Source organism: Carettochelys insculpta, chromosome 12 (genome assembly GCF_033958435.1).
Source record: "Carettochelys insculpta isolate YL-2023 chromosome 12, ASM3395843v1, whole genome shotgun sequence".
NCBI lineage: Eukaryota > Metazoa > Chordata > Testudines > Carettochelyidae > Carettochelys > Carettochelys insculpta.
The window spans coordinates 8,912,680-8,929,985 of NC_134148.1; the positions used below are offsets into that span (position 1 = coordinate 8,912,680).

Below are 17,306 nucleotides of genomic sequence, written 5' to 3' on the forward strand. Positions count from 1 at the left end.
CAGATCTCCATCTCATGCTCTGTAGCAAACTCTAGTAGTTTCTCACCTCATTTGTTTCTTTCTCCGTACCCAAACCTTCCCATGACTCTCTCCCAACCTTTGTTACCTGTTCCAACCTTCGCATTCCAATCTCCTCCGATGATCAACACATCTTTCTTCGGTATATCCTCCACTGTCTGTCAAGTCTTTATGGAATAGCCCAATCTCTTCCTCCGTACTGTCCGACATGGGTGCATACACCTGAATGACTGAGATGAACAGTTTTGCTTCGAATCTTGCTACTATCATTCTTGCACTCACTGGTTTGTATCCTAATAATGCTCTTCTAGTTGTTTTGCTAAGAAGGAATCCAACTCCTGCTTCATGCTTTGTTTCGTTTCCTGACCAAATGACTTCGCAACCACATCTCTCTCCTGATCCCATCCAACGTCTCTGCCAGTCCAAGTATATCGCATCGGTATCTCTCCATCTCCTTCCAAATTAGCTCTAATTTTCCAATTTCCGACAGTGTTCGGATGTTCCAATGGACAGCATATGTGTTAGTTGTAATTTTCTTTCAGTAGCCAACTTAGACTCAACCTGATTGCTCGATTGGTATTGTGGACCTTATTTATCCGGCTGATGTCCAAACTGGCATCTTTAATCATTTAGTTGTACTGGCATCAGATTTCATTCGTATTATTGTTTGGCGGTCAGCGCATGGATACACATTTGACCAACCCTCCTCCTCCATCCAGGCTTGGGGCTGGCATGGAGCTCATAGAAGCTTCATGGCGGAGTTCAATACTTGGTTCAATACCTGTGTAAAATACCTGGTAAAATTGCTTGGAGCTCAGCGGCAATCCGGCAGCACAGTGCAATACAAGTCCAAGGTATCCTTCAGTCTGCGTAGACTATGGATCGTGCCCTTTGTAACTCTATTTAAGATAGTCATTTGCAGTGTTGACTGTGACTATGGAGGCCCACACGAGCGTGATAGTTCTTGCAATACAAACATTCAAAATAACACTGACTGAGCACTGATTTCATTGGCATTTTTAAAAATGCTCAACAACTCCCAGTAGTAAGGCAATACTGAGTGTTTGAAAATCATATCCTTTATGCAAGAGATTAACACGAGTCCAAAAGGCAATTCTTTGAATTAGTAATGCATCCCTACAACAAAAGGCATCTTCTACAGCTGGGGTGTATCCTTAAGTGTGCTTGTGTATTGAGTACACATCTAGTCTAGTTCAAGTGACACTGGTCAAATCTGACCCCATGTATAAATTTTGTGAAAACAAGCTTTAACAGTATCACACCATTTTACTGACCTACCAGACTTTCCCTGTAGATGGATGTTTGTGCATCTGAAATCTTAAAGGACAACAGTGGAAGGAAGGTGTTAATTTTGTTTACATCAGTGATGGACAGCACTCAGTTTGTGAGGACAAAAAAAAAAGTGAAAGTAAATAGAAGCAGGAGCGAAAAGGACCCATAGGGAGAAAGTCAAACTCCCCCCGCCCCCCATATTAAGAGCATGACTTATCGGAAGTATGCCAGATTTTAAGAATTCCTTATTTTAGTACTCTAAAACCTGTTATTTCTAATATTGACATTTATTTTAAAATGCAGCTTTTAAACTGAGTGTCCCTCCTTTTAATGTAGACAAGAGAGAGAGAACACACCTCAGAGGTATTTGTCATGAGAGGGAAGGAAGCAACCCTCTTTCTTCTTTTTTACTATTTCTGAGCTGTTCAGTTCAGCGGCAGCCAGAATGCTCCACACACGACAGTTGAAGTTTGCATTGCCAGCGATTTAAAGTATAATGGCTCTCAAATTGAGAGCTCTCCTTGCCTTTTTTATAAGGAATTATGCTGCCATTTAAAATACACTGTGTAATTGTTTGAAAACAGATGGTTGCATACAAGTAATCTGATACAATTTTCTTTATTAAAAATATTTTACATCAGTAACATTTTATCCACAAGTCAGCAAATGAACTGTCAAGATATTTCTATACAATACTTAACATTAACTTAACTGCTATACTGTTTTGTTGGCTTTAAACAGCCGACACTGATTTGCAGTTGCTTAAATGTGAGTAATATATATTTTGCTTCATGTCCCAATAGAGATGTGTAAAGTTTAGAAACATCAACACTAACCCAAAGCGTGGGGGGAAAACATCAGAATAAAGTTCTTTTCCAAATCAAACTGAAAAGTTCTTAGTTAAACACATCTAACATTGTGAAAATCACGTTAGTAAGGTTCTCTCCCCCCTTAGGCTTTACAATACAGAAAAGTTATTGAATATTGTATTTTCAATGTTCAAAGAAACCCTCTACCTAGATTGTATCCTGCCCCTGGTTTGAGATGGATGTCATTTAAATCAGTCTCACATCTCAAACTGGTAAATCCTTCCACTATGTCAAAGTTAATTGGTTTCCCCTGATATTGTATCAAGAGGGGATGAATGATGCACATGATCACATGCATGTGAAGGGGAGGATGGGGAAAGACAGCCAAGCAAGTTCCTTCATTTTTCCATCAGTTTGCTAATTTATGACAAGCAAAACAGGTAGGTGCCTTTACGGCTGTTTCTTTCAGCATCCACTGGGCTTCAAATCCGTGGGCACTGAGGATCTGATCCAAAATTATCTGAAGTCTTTGAAAAGATTCCCAGTGACTTTCACTAGGCCAATCCAAAGCCCAGTTGAATGGTAATGGCAGGACCTAAACAGGTGCTTCTTTTAAAGAGTTCAGAATATTTTTCATGGATTTTAAAGCATAAGGGCAGCAGAATTAAAGTAGTCACTACATGAATGACATTGGAATGCCTCAACAGTGAGGCATAGTGAAAAACTGATAGGACAATACATGTCTTTTTCAACTGCAGTTAATCTCATAATATTGATTTACTTCTGCTATGCCTTGCATTACTTTCTTTTGAGCATTTTACTGCTGCAGCAACAAGTGTTTCATTGCAAGATGGAGAAGCTGTGAAGTTGTGTGCTGAATGGTACTTGGACAAGAGAGATGTTTAAAACTAAACACTTTCTTGCCAAATAGCAGGATTTCCATCTATAGTAATCTGTTGGGTGGGGAAGGGGGCATCAAAGGTTAGTATAACTGTTTGTTCCCCAATAATAAATGTACATTTCCTTCACTTGAAGCCAGGGAGGATATACCACTCAACAGAGAAACAGTGAGATTAAAGAAATACCAGTTTTAAATAACTATCATCAGATACACACAAAATGGAAATGGATTATTTAATTTACACAACAATCAAAATCTCCTCAGCTTTGTCTAAGATTTACTACTCAGTGGCAACTGTCAATAGCTTTTATTTCTGCTAAAAGAAAGCACAGCACATTGGATAAAATCTAGGAAAAGAATACACAAAGTTTTGGAATATATGTTTCCTTCTTCAAAAAGTGTATATACTCAAAAGGTATTTAAATACCATAAGGGCTGTGATGTACAATGAAGTAGCTAAGAAATGCAAAGTTCACTTTCACAGCTCTATTATCTCCTCATATCATGAAAATTACCACCACCTGGAAGTGCTCTAAATTTGGCAGTTTAACCATGCCTTTTCAGGACTTTGTCACAACTGCAACATGGTTTAAAACAAGGTTTTTTAAAAATTACATTTTCATGTAAAAACTTGAAAGATATTTTTATGCCCTCTATTTTTTGTCTGAAAGACTACTACAATCTATTGCCCAAGCATAAGTTAAAATTAAAATGCAACCCCCATCTATGCAATAAAGCTCAAATTATTCTTATGAGTTTTGGTATGTTGTTTGCATTAGAAATCCTGAAACATAATTATGGAAATAATTTACTGGGGATGGGTGGTGGACTAATATTTAAATGATAAAAGTTCTCTCTCAAAAGAGACCCATTTACCGGGAAATGACAAAAGGACACAAAAAAGCTAAAATTCTGACATACAAGTGATTTCAAGTTTGTTGTAACTTAACCTATAAACATTTTTTAAACTAATAAAAAAAACAAATAAATTCTGGTTGTGAGAAAGTAATTTCCAATTGTGAACTCATAGAAAATAGGCTTTTATTCTGCAACTACAGCAGATGAAATGACAATGCAGTAACAGCTAACTTTGGTAGGAATAATTGGATCTTAAAAGCAGTGTTCTGGTGCCACAGGAAGAGAAGAAAATTCTGAAGATACACCAGATGTTTTACAAGATGATATAGGTCTCTCAGCCATGTAATGTTTTAGAATGTAATTTCAGACAAACAAAACACAGTAATTGTAGACCATATTTAAAACCAAAGAGAAGAAAATCGAAAAGCCTAGGACATTTTTTAAAAAGGTTTTCATAACTCAGCTTGTCAGTTAGCATTTTGGTTAGTCATACTACAAACAGTGCACATTAACACGGCTGGGTCACACGAGGGGTATAACCATGCTGTTCCAGTTACAAAATTAGCCAAACTGCCCACTTGATGGATATAGAAACTCGTCGAAAGCTGCATCTTACTTTCATGAAATAGAATTTATTGCAGTCACCCTTGGTTTTTAAGTACAGAGGAGTGGCCCACAACGGCTTCACAACCCCAGAAAACAATATTTCATCTTACTCTGGGTGATGCTTGATCTTGATCAGGTAAAGCACACCAACTCCACAGTAAAAGTAAAGAAAGCCACAGCCCACTTTACAGAACTCAGCGTGTTTTGTGTGGACCATCTTTTGGTCCTTCAGTTTGAAGGATAAATTCAAACCTTCAGATCTGGATTTTTTTTTTTTTAAACTACCGTGGAAGAATCCCCGTCTTGTCTCAAACATTCCATACTGTAGGTTACATTTAAACCAACAAATAGCAGTACACAGATTTACAGGTGCAAAACAAAGTGAAAACTGCAGGAAGAGTCTTCAGCAAAATTCAGTTTTGGATTTCACATTTTATTTACAAAATGGTATGATAAAATATCCTCCCCCATACTTACAGCTCTCTGCCACAAAACACGTATGTCAATTTTAGCAATGTTAATAGCACCATTCGAATATTATTTAAAATCAGGAAGGCTCTTGCTGCGATTACTACAACAATTCACAATCTTCTACATCCATGGATGAAATAGCTTTGAGCAGATTGGGACTGTTTGCAGTTTCATAGTATGGATTCCTGGGTTCATACAAGGCATTTTCAGAATTACCAGTTATGGAAGGTGTCCATATAAGTCAGGAGCTTCTATAAGAATCTTCGAGCCACATAGTTTAAAATTCCGCCATGTTTATACATTGTTATTTCCACATCATTTTCAAACAAGGCAATCACACGGAACTCTTTGCCAGTGTTAGTCTTCAAAATAAACAAAATAGTGTTAATTACTTTTTAAAACTTGTCTCCAATTTTTGAACTTGTACTCAACCCACAAGCGATAAATGAGACAAAAACTCAAATCTGCTTATGTCAACCATTCCAGAGATTTACATTGCAAAGGCCAGGGTTACATTTTATATTGGTGCACAATTTTAGATAATTATGGGGAGCATATTGTACTGCATTATTTGCTGGAATTAAGAGAGATTTCCCTGTAGATGTGCAAAAAGCATTGTTGGCACTGAACAAGATATGTAGGTAAAAAAGGAATCGGACAGACTGTTGCTTTAATCCTTAAGGAAATCGCAGGTTGTGTGATTGGGATTAGACTCAACTTTAACTTGTCTTTAATAAGAGTTTCGGTGCGGAGGGAAAAATAGAAGTGATGGGGGCTGCACATGCAGAGACTAGTAACAGAACAAGACGACAACTAAAAGTATATGTACATTCAAGATACACTGGCACACTGTTTAAGAGGAAGACAAGACATTTGCTTTTTAAAGTAAATTAGCATATTACTTCCTACTTCCAGTTGTCTACACCTTGAACTAGATATGTTTTATTTTAGAAATACCTTAATATCCAACGTGATTCGTGGAAACAGCTCTTGAGGAAGTGATATAGAGAACTGTTCTTTGCCAGTGAGGCTCAAAGTGTTTGCATTTTCCCCAGGAAGGAACTGAAGTGGAGCTATGCCAATTCCAATCAAATGACCTTTATGAATCTTCTCGTAGCTTTCAGCTATAACTGCTTTAACACCCTATAAAATACAAACAACTGGTTTTTAATTTCAGTATAGCAATTTTCATTACATCTTCCTTATGCCAACCACCATTAGAATAAAACATCTGATCTACTTCTGATCACCCCAGACAATGATGGGGAGGAAAAAGATGATTCTAGGGAAGCGATGGGAGAGAATGAAAACCCTGAGGCTGCTCCTACATTCTTACTCTCCCATAGGAGGTGGCATGGCAACGAGGCAATGCAAAGCAGGCTAATGAGACACTAACCTTCACATTCGGCCCCTCATTAGCATAACGGCAGCTGCATGAATTTCGAAGTGCAGACTTCAAATTGCAGATTGACAGTGAAGATGGGGGCAGCTTTAAAATAAACACCCCACTTCAACATTCCCTTACTCACGCAAAACCAGATCAGAGTAAGAAAATGTCGAAGTGAGGTGTTTATTTCAAAGCTGCCCCCATCTTCACTGTCAATCTGCAATTCGAAGTCTGCACTTGGAAATCTGCGCAGCTGCCATTATGCTAATGAGGCGCTGAATATGCACATTAACGCCTCATTAGCCTGCTTCGAATTGCCTCATTATTATACCACCTCTCATGGGAGAGTGAGTGTAGAAGCACCCTCAGAGGGATAGCCATGTTTATTTTACTGATACAGATTAACAAGTCTGTAGCACCCGAGAGACAAACAAAAAAAACAAAACAAAACAAAACAAAAAAAATTAGGGCATAAGCTTTCATGGGTAAAATCCACTCCAGCACATGAACTAGACTGGAAATTCAAAGACAGGTGTATTTATTATATATGAAAATTGCTTCCAAAGAAAGAAGTCACTATCCATTTATAAATTAGTGTGATCAGTCAGCGTGATTGTGGCCATTCTGTGTACTTACTGAGGCATAACTGCATACTTGAATTTGTGAATGTGCTCCAATTCAGCTGTTTCAATTTGTAATCAAGTTTTGAAGTTTTTTGTAATTTTTGGGAGGGAATGAAACTTATAAAAGTTTAAACTAAATTTCAGAAAGAACATAAATCAGAGCAGCAAACCAAAACACACTTTTTTTATCCTATTTGCTTATACTGCTGCCACATCAGGAACACAATACCACCTCACTGTTTGGCTTCAGCTTTACCTAGTACAAAGCCTGCTCTCCATTCCCACTAACCCTTGTGTGTGTGGGGGGGGCACGGGGGATGGGGAAGAGGCCTTACAAGTTACCCCACAGGACTGGGACCTGGACCAATAGTGTATGTGTGCATCATTTATTTACATCTAAAATCTCTTATGTTGGTTCCCCATTTTCTGAGTCAAACATGATAAATTACACATTACTGAAATTCAATAGGATGGCCCTGCAAATCACCTGATTTCTTCTATGCCTATTCAACCCAAGAAAAACTACATTGAACTACAGTTATACATTTTTAAGCAAATGGTATTTTGGGTAAGTCTTTAAATTTTAACTAAAGATAGTTTCAAATGTAATGTTCTAAAGGGACATATGGTAGAAACTATCAGAATATAGCTACCAGTAGAAAAGGCCCCTTTGCAGTCCAGTCTCTTGAGCTACCCTGTCCATATTTCTTTCCTGCTAAAATTATTAAAGGTATCCCTTCTTTCTGGTACAACTCCGCTGCTTCAAACACATCTAGCTGCAGAAAAAAAGAAAGAAAGTCTAAGACAAGTTGTAATCCACAGTTCTTAATAGAGTCATTTGAACAAATACATGCTTACCGTTTGTCCTGATGGGAAATGAAGTGTTTTTGGAGCTGGTTTTCCTATGAATTTATTAAAAAGCTTGATATTTGCAAAGGTACCTCTAGTCATCACAGCATCATTACCTCTTCGAGCTCCATACGAGTTGAATTCACGCGGTGTTAGGCTACAAATATCATAAGACAATATTTAATAGTCAGCCGAAAGACTACTGATGTTGTGTTGGAGGGTTTTCACTATTAGGGGATATTGAGCTCTAGCTAATAAACATTAGAACTATAACAGACTTGAGTTTTAAGTGGCTTTTTGGTGACCACCATGAGGACTAATTTTTCTAATACATGTGGTTTATGTGGTCTATAGACAAAATTGTCAGGAGCAATATCTGCAAGTTCTCCTTTCACAAGTGAGATAGTGGACTTGGCATCCTTTTTTCCTTTCAAATACTTCCCTGCATTCTGAAACATATTTTGATAGCATTTTGTTTTCTTCCTACCTTAATGCGTCAAAGTTTTAAACTGTTAGCTGCTAACAGTTTGAAATGTCTATATGATGGGCATGAGCTACGCACACACTTCAGAGCTTGCATGTACATGTTTATTGTGTGCATCTTCTAGAATACTACATAGTGTTACTTCAAAATACAGATCTGCATATATACACAAACTAAAGTATTGCCAATACAAATATACCATGCAAAACCATACAAAACAAGGGTCTTAAATTATATTTGAATGATACAAAAGTAGGGTGAAAATTAGAAAAAATGGAAGAATACTTCTTGTAAAACGTATGTTCATTTTAAATCGATTTAAAAAAAAAAACAAAGGAACTTAAATGTACATTACAGTGCATACCATTTGCTTTGCAAATACTTAGCAGCAGCGCTACTCCTTGCGATACTTCCAGCAGGTGATATGTGATCTGTAGTTACCGAATCTCCCAAATAGAGCAAGACATGGGCATTTTCAATTGGTTGTAGTGCAACTGGTTCTTTGGCCTATTACAGGGCAGGAAAAAAAAATACATAATTTCCCCCCCCCCACTGGATTCCTAGCACAAATCATTATGAAAGAAGTGTGTTCAGAACAAAAAAGGAGCATCCATCCACAAGCTCCATTCATTCCAGTGGGGTGAACACCAGTTAGAGACAATTGGACATGGTTAATGTGGTGCAATTTGATCAGATAAAACCAAATCTTACTGAAACACAACCTTCCCTTTACTTTAGTATTTAACGCTTCCCAAATTATTATTTTAGATGGAACCACTGTACTTACAAGCTTATCAAAAAAAGAAGGACATCGGATATATGTGGACTTCAAATCCCACGGAAACAAAACTGACTCTGGTGCTTCCAGAAAATTCCATCGTTTGTTTCCTTTCTGCAAAAGGAGAGTGTATTAGCCAATAAGACACTCACCAGGGAATCTGATTTACTATTATCTGGTACAGTCTGAAAGCAACAGCTTTGGTAATTGGTTTTCTTCCAGAACAACAAGAAGTCCTGTGGCACTTTATAGGCTAACAGATATTTTTTTCCCCGAGGTTGTACCGTGGGAGATACCATCATAATGGAGTTTTTAAGAACCACAATTTAACAGGTGGCCATATTTGTCATGCCTTAATTTTAGTTTATGTTATCAGAGCCCATCATAAACTATAGCTGCTGTTTCAACCAGAAGATACAATAAAGCCATATTATTTAACAGACCTATCTTACCTCCATTTTTACTTTCAATTCTTTAAACATGGAAGATATCACATACTCCTCCTCAACTTGTTGAAGTTCTTCTCGAGTAGGCCAAATATCATGCAAGTAGATATTTTTGCCATTGGGATCAATGCCTATATAAAAGGGGGCTTTTTAAGCAAAACACACCAAGCAGAAAACTGCATATATGTTGAGAATTTATTCAAAGAGACTATAGCATACTCAACTGAACTTTTTTTTTTTTTTAATTATTCATTTCCTAGCTTGAAAACATGATCATTCTTTGTCTACTACAGGGCTCAGCAACCTTTCAAAGGCAGCATGCCAAAATTTGACCTTTTGATTTCCATGTATGGTCTAAGTGCCAGTGGTAATTTAATAATTATCATACAATAACAACAACTATCATAATAAAAATACGGGGGCCTGTGCAGCAGGAACTGCTATGATAGGGCTCCAGCCCCAGCCCTGCCCTTGGCAGAGGCTCTGGGAGGACCTCCATCCCCAGCCACACACCACACAGGGCTCCAGCACTAGTCCCGTGCTGCCGCAGGGTCCTTAGCATCGGGGTTCTGACTCTGGCTCCCAACCTCTGCTGTGCTGCATAGGGCTGAGCTCCTGATACATGCCATTTAAAGTCTGCTCAAGTGCCAACTGTGGCACACATGCCACAGGGGTTGCCAACCCCTGGTCTAGAATGATAAGGTAATACTGCATGTTCAAATGCCATTTAAATGAAACAAGTATCTTGTGAAAAACTGGAGAAATATGAAATTTCCCCTTTTTCTCATGAAACAAAATACTCTAGTATAAATAAAGGAGATTAAGTGGGCTAAGGCTGATAGTCCAGTTTGAAAATTGAAAATGCAAAAACTGCTACCCTCTCTAAAAGGCAGAGATGTTAAAGCAAAGCAGCTGAAAAAACCTAGAACTATTCTGAAATAGGAGATATACAAACATTTTTACCTAAAGGTTCAGTCTTGAAATCTATATTAACAGTGCCTGCTATAGCATAAGCAACTACTAAAGGTGGAGAAGCAAGGTAGTTAGCACGGACACAATCGCAGAGACGACCTTCAAAGTTTTTGTTTCCAGACAAAACTCCACAAGCAACTAAATCACCCTGAAAGAGAAAAATACATTTCTCAGCACTTCTCATAAATTCTACGTGCACTAATGACAGTTTGCTTAGATTTCCATTTTTTTCTTAAAAAAAGTTAAAGGCACCCTTTAGTACGTAGAGACCCCTTTAAAGGAAAGGTATTTTGTTCTCTCCCATTATGTCTCCCCAGTAGCAGATCTCACTCTTGGTCCCTTCATGTCTCCTCCTAGTCAATCGCAGTAGTGTTCCCCTCCTTTTTTCTCTCTACTTCTTGTCATTGCTTTTTCCCAGGCTCAGGTCAGGTGTACACTAGGAGATTAAGTCGAATTTAAAGGTCTAAGGTTGATTTTATATACCATCAGTCTACATTACAGTGCTCAATATGTCAATTTTAAGGGTCTCTAAGGCTGACTTTTGTAATGCTGAATTCACCAGGAGTAACTTCTAAAAATCAATTTTTCAATGTCAACCTATGCAAGCGCAGACAGCAGCATTATTAAAATAAATTTTATTAGCCTCCCAAACTGTCCCACAAAATCCTTTCGGGTCATCGCTTGACCTCTGCTGCTTGCCATGTGAGCAGGAAGTAGGTGACAGGAAGCAGTGGTCATCAGCCTGGGAATTTTGATTCGATTTCCTTTCTTCACTGGCCAGCACACCTCTGCAGCAAACTTCGTAGCCTTGAATTCCCAGAATTGCAAAAAAGCCCCAGCATGGAGCCATCAGGAGATCTTGGACCTCATCACAGCTATCTTCCTCCAGCTAATTGCAAGCAAAAGAAATGCCAAAATTCATGCAAAGATATTGCAAGGCATAATTCTCAAAGGGTACACCAGGAACACTCAGCAATGCCGTGTTAAAATGAAGGAGCTGAGGCAAAACTACCAGAAGTGCAAAGAAGCAAATGCTTGGTCTGACGCATCTCCCCAGAAATGCCGATATTATGATAAACCTTATGCTATTCTGGTGACAGACGTAATCTCTCCCTGCCAGAAGACACTTCGACTCCTCGTTAAAGAGCATTCCTTGGCAGGATCATGAAACTATCCGATTTCCTGAGCGAAGAAAAGGTGGACAACAGGGTACAGTCGAGAGCAGAAACAAGCCAGGAGCTGCTTCTTGACTTGTATCCTGTCACCTTAACTTAGGAGGCAGTTTCGGAGGCACACCGGGATGCTGGAAAGAGCACTTCTGCTAAGTATACTTTTTTTTTCCTACTGATAATAGTATGGTGCAATCATGGTGGGAAGAGTCTTTGCCTCTTTCTCTTAGAACAGCTTGTTAATATTTCTGGGGGTGGAGCACTGATCCTGTTTGGATGAAAAGCTGAAGGTCTTAGACAGGCACTTTTGGATCCTCCTCACAAGACTTTTGGGGAGACCTGACTTGTTCCTTCTTCCATGGTAAGTCACCTTGCCACACACCAAGCCACCAGGAAGTGATCTGCAAAAATGGCCCCACAGAGCGGTCTTGCAAATTTTCCAACATTGTACCTGGACAGAACAAGCACTCTTTCCATATCTTTTTTTCTTATTCTGAGGAGGCTGTTGTCTCGTTTTGCACCCTAAAACGCATGGGAAGTTTTGAGAGTCATTAATGAGATTTTGCCTGTGACCCACCCAGGGCAGAGTAAAACTCATGCAGCCCAACAAGCTTTTAAATCATGGCATGGCTTTAAAATCCAGGTGCTGGATTGCTTAACTCCTGGAGCAGCCTGCTTTTAAACAAGGTGCTGGTTTCAGAAGCCCACGCTGCAGTCACCCCCTGCCCCCTGGGCTGATGTCTGATTGGACCCTCCCTGGTTCATGTGCATGCCTACAGTGACTTTTAGTAATTTTTTAACTCCTGGAGCAGCCGCTTTAAAATCCAAGCAATGCTTTTAGAAGCATGCGCTACAGCCAGCCCCCTCCTCCCTGGTCCAGTGGCCAATAGGGGAGACAGCAACATTTTCTCCCACGAACCCAAGATAGCTTACCATGATGTTGAAGGTAAACATCAACTACAGAAGAGCTTAAATTGTTCTGCTTGAAATCATGCATTCTTCAGCCTAAGAATCCACAGAGTGACCTTGCACGCAGCTGCAATATGGTCTTTCACAGAGACAACCCTTCATTCTGTCAGTATGCTCAATGTTCCAAGTAAAGACAAAAATGTTGCTATTGACAATCCCATTAATATTTCTACATGTGTTTTGTTTCAAGAAGCAATCTTGCAACCCAAAGTAGCCCCACCCTCTCCACCTCACAGACATTATGAAGGCTACAGCAAGCCCCAAATGACAAGGATAATATTTCATTCACTGAGGTCTAAACGGGTCAGAAGACACCTGTACCTGGCTTTTAAATGGCCAAAGACACATTCAACAACCATTCTGCACCTGCTCAGCCTGTAGCTGAAGACCTCCTTACTGGAGTCCAGGGATTCATGAGTCAAGGGAACAAAGAGTAAGCAGGGTCACTGAGAGTCACTATGAGCATTTTCATGCTCTCAAATGTTAATTTCCTGGTCTGAGAAGAAAGTTCCACTCTGGAGCCTTGTAAACAGGCCAGAATTCCTAAAGATTCATGCATCAGGCACCCTTCCCAACAACCTAGCATTGATGTCCGTGAGATGACTTTTGTGAAGCCTGCACCACTATAGAAAAGTGCCTCTTGTGGTTAATGTTCTCTAAAGCCTGGTGGTCTGGGGCCAGGATGGGGATGTGTGTTCCATCTATTGCCTCACTGCAATTAGGGAACCCCATGGCAGCAAATCCATCCATTATGTCCTTCACATTCCCCAGAGTCACCTGTCTTTCATAAAAGCAGCTTATTGATCACCTCGGCTACCAGGATGACAGCAGCCTCCACTATAGATCTGTCCACTCCAACTTTATTTCCCACTGGCTGGTAGCTGTCCGACGTTGCAAAATTCAACAGAGCAATTGCCACATGTGTCTCAACTGTCAAAGCAGGTCTCATTAATGGTACTGCGGTGCTTCAGAGCAGGATATCGCACTTCAAAGTTCCATGAAAGTGGCCTTATGCATGCTGAAGTTTTACAGCCACTGCTCATCACCCCATGACTGCAAAACAATGTGATCCCATCAGTGAGCTGATTTCACAGCTCCAGAACCTGGGCTCCATGTTGTGCAATGACTCCAGTGCTGCCAACAACTCTGTGGTTCTTCTCTCCAGATCCTCACATCTGTCAGTGCCCCAGGCATCAACCAGCTGGGAGTGCATGGGCATTACATTCAGAATATACTATATCGCATTGTGGGAAGTCATCACAAAACACCACACCAAACTTGCAAGCACTTCAGGATCCATTTTATTGTTTGTAATGACAGGTAGCAGTCAATATAAAAGTGTTGCAGAAAATTCCTTCGTCCATTTGTTTTCAGCAGGAAGTGGCAAGTGAGGGAAATACATTCTGGGATGATGACATCAGAAACCCAGAACTGCTTACAGTGACTTTTTTCCTTCCCCTAGAAGACACTGGCACAAAATCCCAAAATGCAAAAGGTCTGCAAGAGCTGTGGGATAAGTGCCCACAATGTACTGCTGCCACAGTCGGACGGAGGCAACCTTGTAGGGACACACTAAACCTACTTTGTGAACGGTTTTGGACACTCAAATTAGACTTTATATGTTTTATGTTAAAAAGTCAACTAATAAATTTGACTTTACTCCCAAGTGCTGACATACCTTAAGGCTTCTATGACTCCCCACTGCTAAGTGCAGCCTTAAGGACTAAGCCTCTTTTATCTCTGACATGGCTAAAGGCAGCTTAACACCTAAGTTGTCTAAAAGCTGTTCACTCATGATATTTTGATAGTATTCCAGAGTTATTAGATATACAATAAAGAAATATCAACCAATGGCTCATTTCTGTATTATACATTGTTAATAAGAAAATAGCAAAACTCAGCAAATCTATCATACACAATGGCTGTGTCTACACTGGAGAGTTCTGGCAGGGGCCTTCTGTCAACAGAACTCAGGGAGCGTCTACACTCATAGACTGGGTCTACACTAGAGAGTTTTGTTGACAGAAGGGGCGCCTCTGTTGACATAACTCAGGGAGCGTCTACACACTTAGAACATTCTGTTGACAGTCTCAACCGAACTCTGCAATTTCGTCAACAGTATTATCCCTCAAAAATTTGAGGCATAACAATCTCTCGACAGAGTACTTTTGACAAAAGTGCAGCGTAGGCACTTCTGTCGACAGAGAGGGCTTCTGATTGCCAGGCAGCCCTCTTTTCAGAGCTGCCATTCCGCTTTCTGGCGCCAGAGGGCAGTGCAGTCTGGCAGTTCTCTGTTAACAGAGCAAGCCGCGTGTAGATGCAATCTGTTGAGAGAGGTTCTGTCAAGACTGCCCCGTCAACAGCAACTTCTATCGACAGGCGCTTCTAGTGTAGACATAGCCCCAAAGCCTTCTGTTGACAGAGCCTCGACAGAACTGTGCTTCTGCCTCGACAGAGTTATCCCTCCAAAATTTGAGTCATAACAGTCTGTCAATGCAGTAAAGACACTTCTGTCGATACAAAGGGCTTCGGGTTGCCGGGCAGCCCTGTTTGCAGAGCTGCGATTCTGCTTTCTGTCACCAGAGGGCAATGAGTCAGGCAGGTCTCTGTCGATATAGCAAGTTGTGTGTAGCAGCAATCTGTCGACAGAGGTTCTGGCAAGATTCCTCTTTCAACAGATACTTCTAGTGTAGTCATATTGGCTATGTCTAACTCTTACAAGAATATAAAAATCATCTTACACCCGAGATTTGAGAAGTATAATTACTATTATTGCACATACCAATTTAGTTACTTTACATGCTCTATTTTGCATGCAAAAACATATTTCAGTATACAGGAATCTGCTACCTACATGCGTTGTCAGAGTCTTAAAGCTGTACCTGTTTTATCGCATTCCGAATGGATTCTGGCAAGGGAGCAGTGTTTCCAACACATGTTGAACATCCATAACCAACAACTTCAAACCTACATTGAAAAACTGGAGTAAGTACAGTAGCATACTCCATTATTTAAAACAAGTGTTAGTGAAACATCTGAAGCCAAGGGATGTTTGTGCACAAATTGGGCATGTTATATGCTACAACAAAAAGAGTCAGTGGGACTAGTCACATACTTAAAGGGAGGCATCCTGCTGAATGGAGACCAGATCTAAAGAGTAAACATAAATGCACGTACACATGCCCAACTTTTCCCTCTGCCAGTATGACTAAAGAAGTAAAACCTACCCAAGTTTACTGAGGTATGGCAACACTCCGCTTGAACTGAGGTAGTGTGTAACCACCCCGCTACCTGGAGATAAACTTGTTCTTATGTAAGGTTTTACCATGAGTCCAGCTTCAACAGCCTTTTTAGCCAAAAGTCCTATAGAACAAACAGTAGTTAAACAACACTTGTTCATATGTACTGGAAGAGCAGTTTGATTTACCGGTACCAAGATGGCATCAGGTAGATAAATTACCGTGATGAGGGGAAGCTGAGAAAACGCAAATTGTGATTGCCCTTAAGAAAACTGCGGAAATATATATATTTGTAATATTACTTAGACAAGTAACAAAAAAGTTGCTTTACCAATAAGTCCTACTTTTTCCGATTCAGATCAAGCCCATTTTCTTGATATTATCTGAAAGAAAATCTCTTGTGTTTTAATTGATGGTCTAGTGGTCAGAGCATGGAAGAGTGGTCTCGTTTGGGATTTATTTTGAGTTCTGTCGCTGACTTTGCAGCAATTCCTGCTGTTAAAGCTCATCTAGCACCTGACTATACGCTAAACTTCACTTTCTTTCAGGGATCAAAGCCATCTATCACGGTTATTAAGATATCGAAAGCCTTTTGAAAGTAACCCTGAACTTTATTTATTAATTACTACTTATTACTTTATTTATTGATTTACTTACTTTATGATCTGACATTACCAAATACAAATTTACAAGAACTACTTTCATGTATGTCTGGTTTCAATAGATGTTTGATAAGGCCACAGAAACTAATTATATACCACTGTGTACAATGAAGGACATTTCTCATTAATACAGGAAGTCAGGCCTAAAAATACAATGAATGGTCTAACTTTGAGCTAGCAGGTCTGGACACTGAGAATTTCCTGCACTGAACATTTGGAGAACTGGGTCAGAATTGATGATAATCTCGTAAACAAGAGATTGCAATAGGTGAATCAAAGTTGTTACCAGCTGTAACATACCTGCTGCAAGCATGACAGATGGATTGCAGTTATTTGTACAACTAATTACTGCAGCAATGACAACAGATCCATGAGACAGTCTGTACTTATTTCCTTCATACTCAACAGGCACAATGTCATTTTGTTTCTCAGCAGCAATCTGAAACCCTTTAAAGCCAATCTAGAGGACAAAACAAGTCAAGAACAGAAAATTCAACAACTATAGATCACAGTTAAACAGATATGTACCTCATTACAGCATGATAATGTAAACCAGCACTTTAAGACTCATATGCTCCATGAAAGTGATTATCAGTTATGAGTGAACTAAAACTGAATACATTTTCAAAGAAGCTTTCAGAGATGAATGCAAGGACCATTGTTAATAGTACAAGATGTATGACAATGAATACCTACATATCAAAAGCAGGATAAATCTCTACTTCCCCGCTTCTTTAGGGGGAATTTCCTTATTTTAATAGGTATTCATTCA

At 39.6% G+C, this 17,306-nt stretch overlaps 1 protein-coding gene across 4 annotated transcripts in view; it reads right to left on the reverse strand.

The window, feature by feature from the left end:
- Positions 1 to 1,913: 1,913 nt before the first annotated feature.
- IREB2 (iron responsive element binding protein 2) overlaps positions 1,914 to 17,306 on the reverse strand; it is a 37,874-nt gene continuing 22,481 nt past the window's right edge. For 3 of the 4 annotated variants that reach the window (XM_075007096.1, XM_075007095.1, XM_075007097.1), the window contains exons 12-22: positions 16,835 to 16,994; positions 15,861 to 15,996; positions 15,516 to 15,600; positions 10,487 to 10,643; positions 9,530 to 9,654; positions 9,087 to 9,191; positions 8,664 to 8,806; positions 7,825 to 7,972; positions 7,620 to 7,742; positions 5,914 to 6,099; positions 1,914 to 5,318 (exon numbers count right to left, since the gene is read on the reverse strand). In XM_075007096.1, the coding sequence (XP_074863197.1) occupies positions 5,208 to 5,318; positions 5,914 to 6,099; positions 7,620 to 7,742; positions 7,825 to 7,972; positions 8,664 to 8,806; positions 9,087 to 9,191; positions 9,530 to 9,654; positions 10,487 to 10,643; positions 15,516 to 15,600; positions 15,861 to 15,996; positions 16,835 to 16,994 (1,479 nt within the window). In that variant the 3' untranslated portion in view covers positions 1,914 to 5,207. Of the gene's footprint in view, positions 5,319 to 5,913; positions 6,100 to 7,619; positions 7,743 to 7,824; positions 7,973 to 8,663; positions 8,807 to 9,086; positions 9,192 to 9,529; positions 9,655 to 10,486; positions 10,644 to 12,875; positions 14,102 to 15,515; positions 15,601 to 15,860; positions 15,997 to 16,834; positions 16,995 to 17,306 lie in introns of those variants that run through there. The other variant, XM_075007098.1, reaches the window with a different exon arrangement.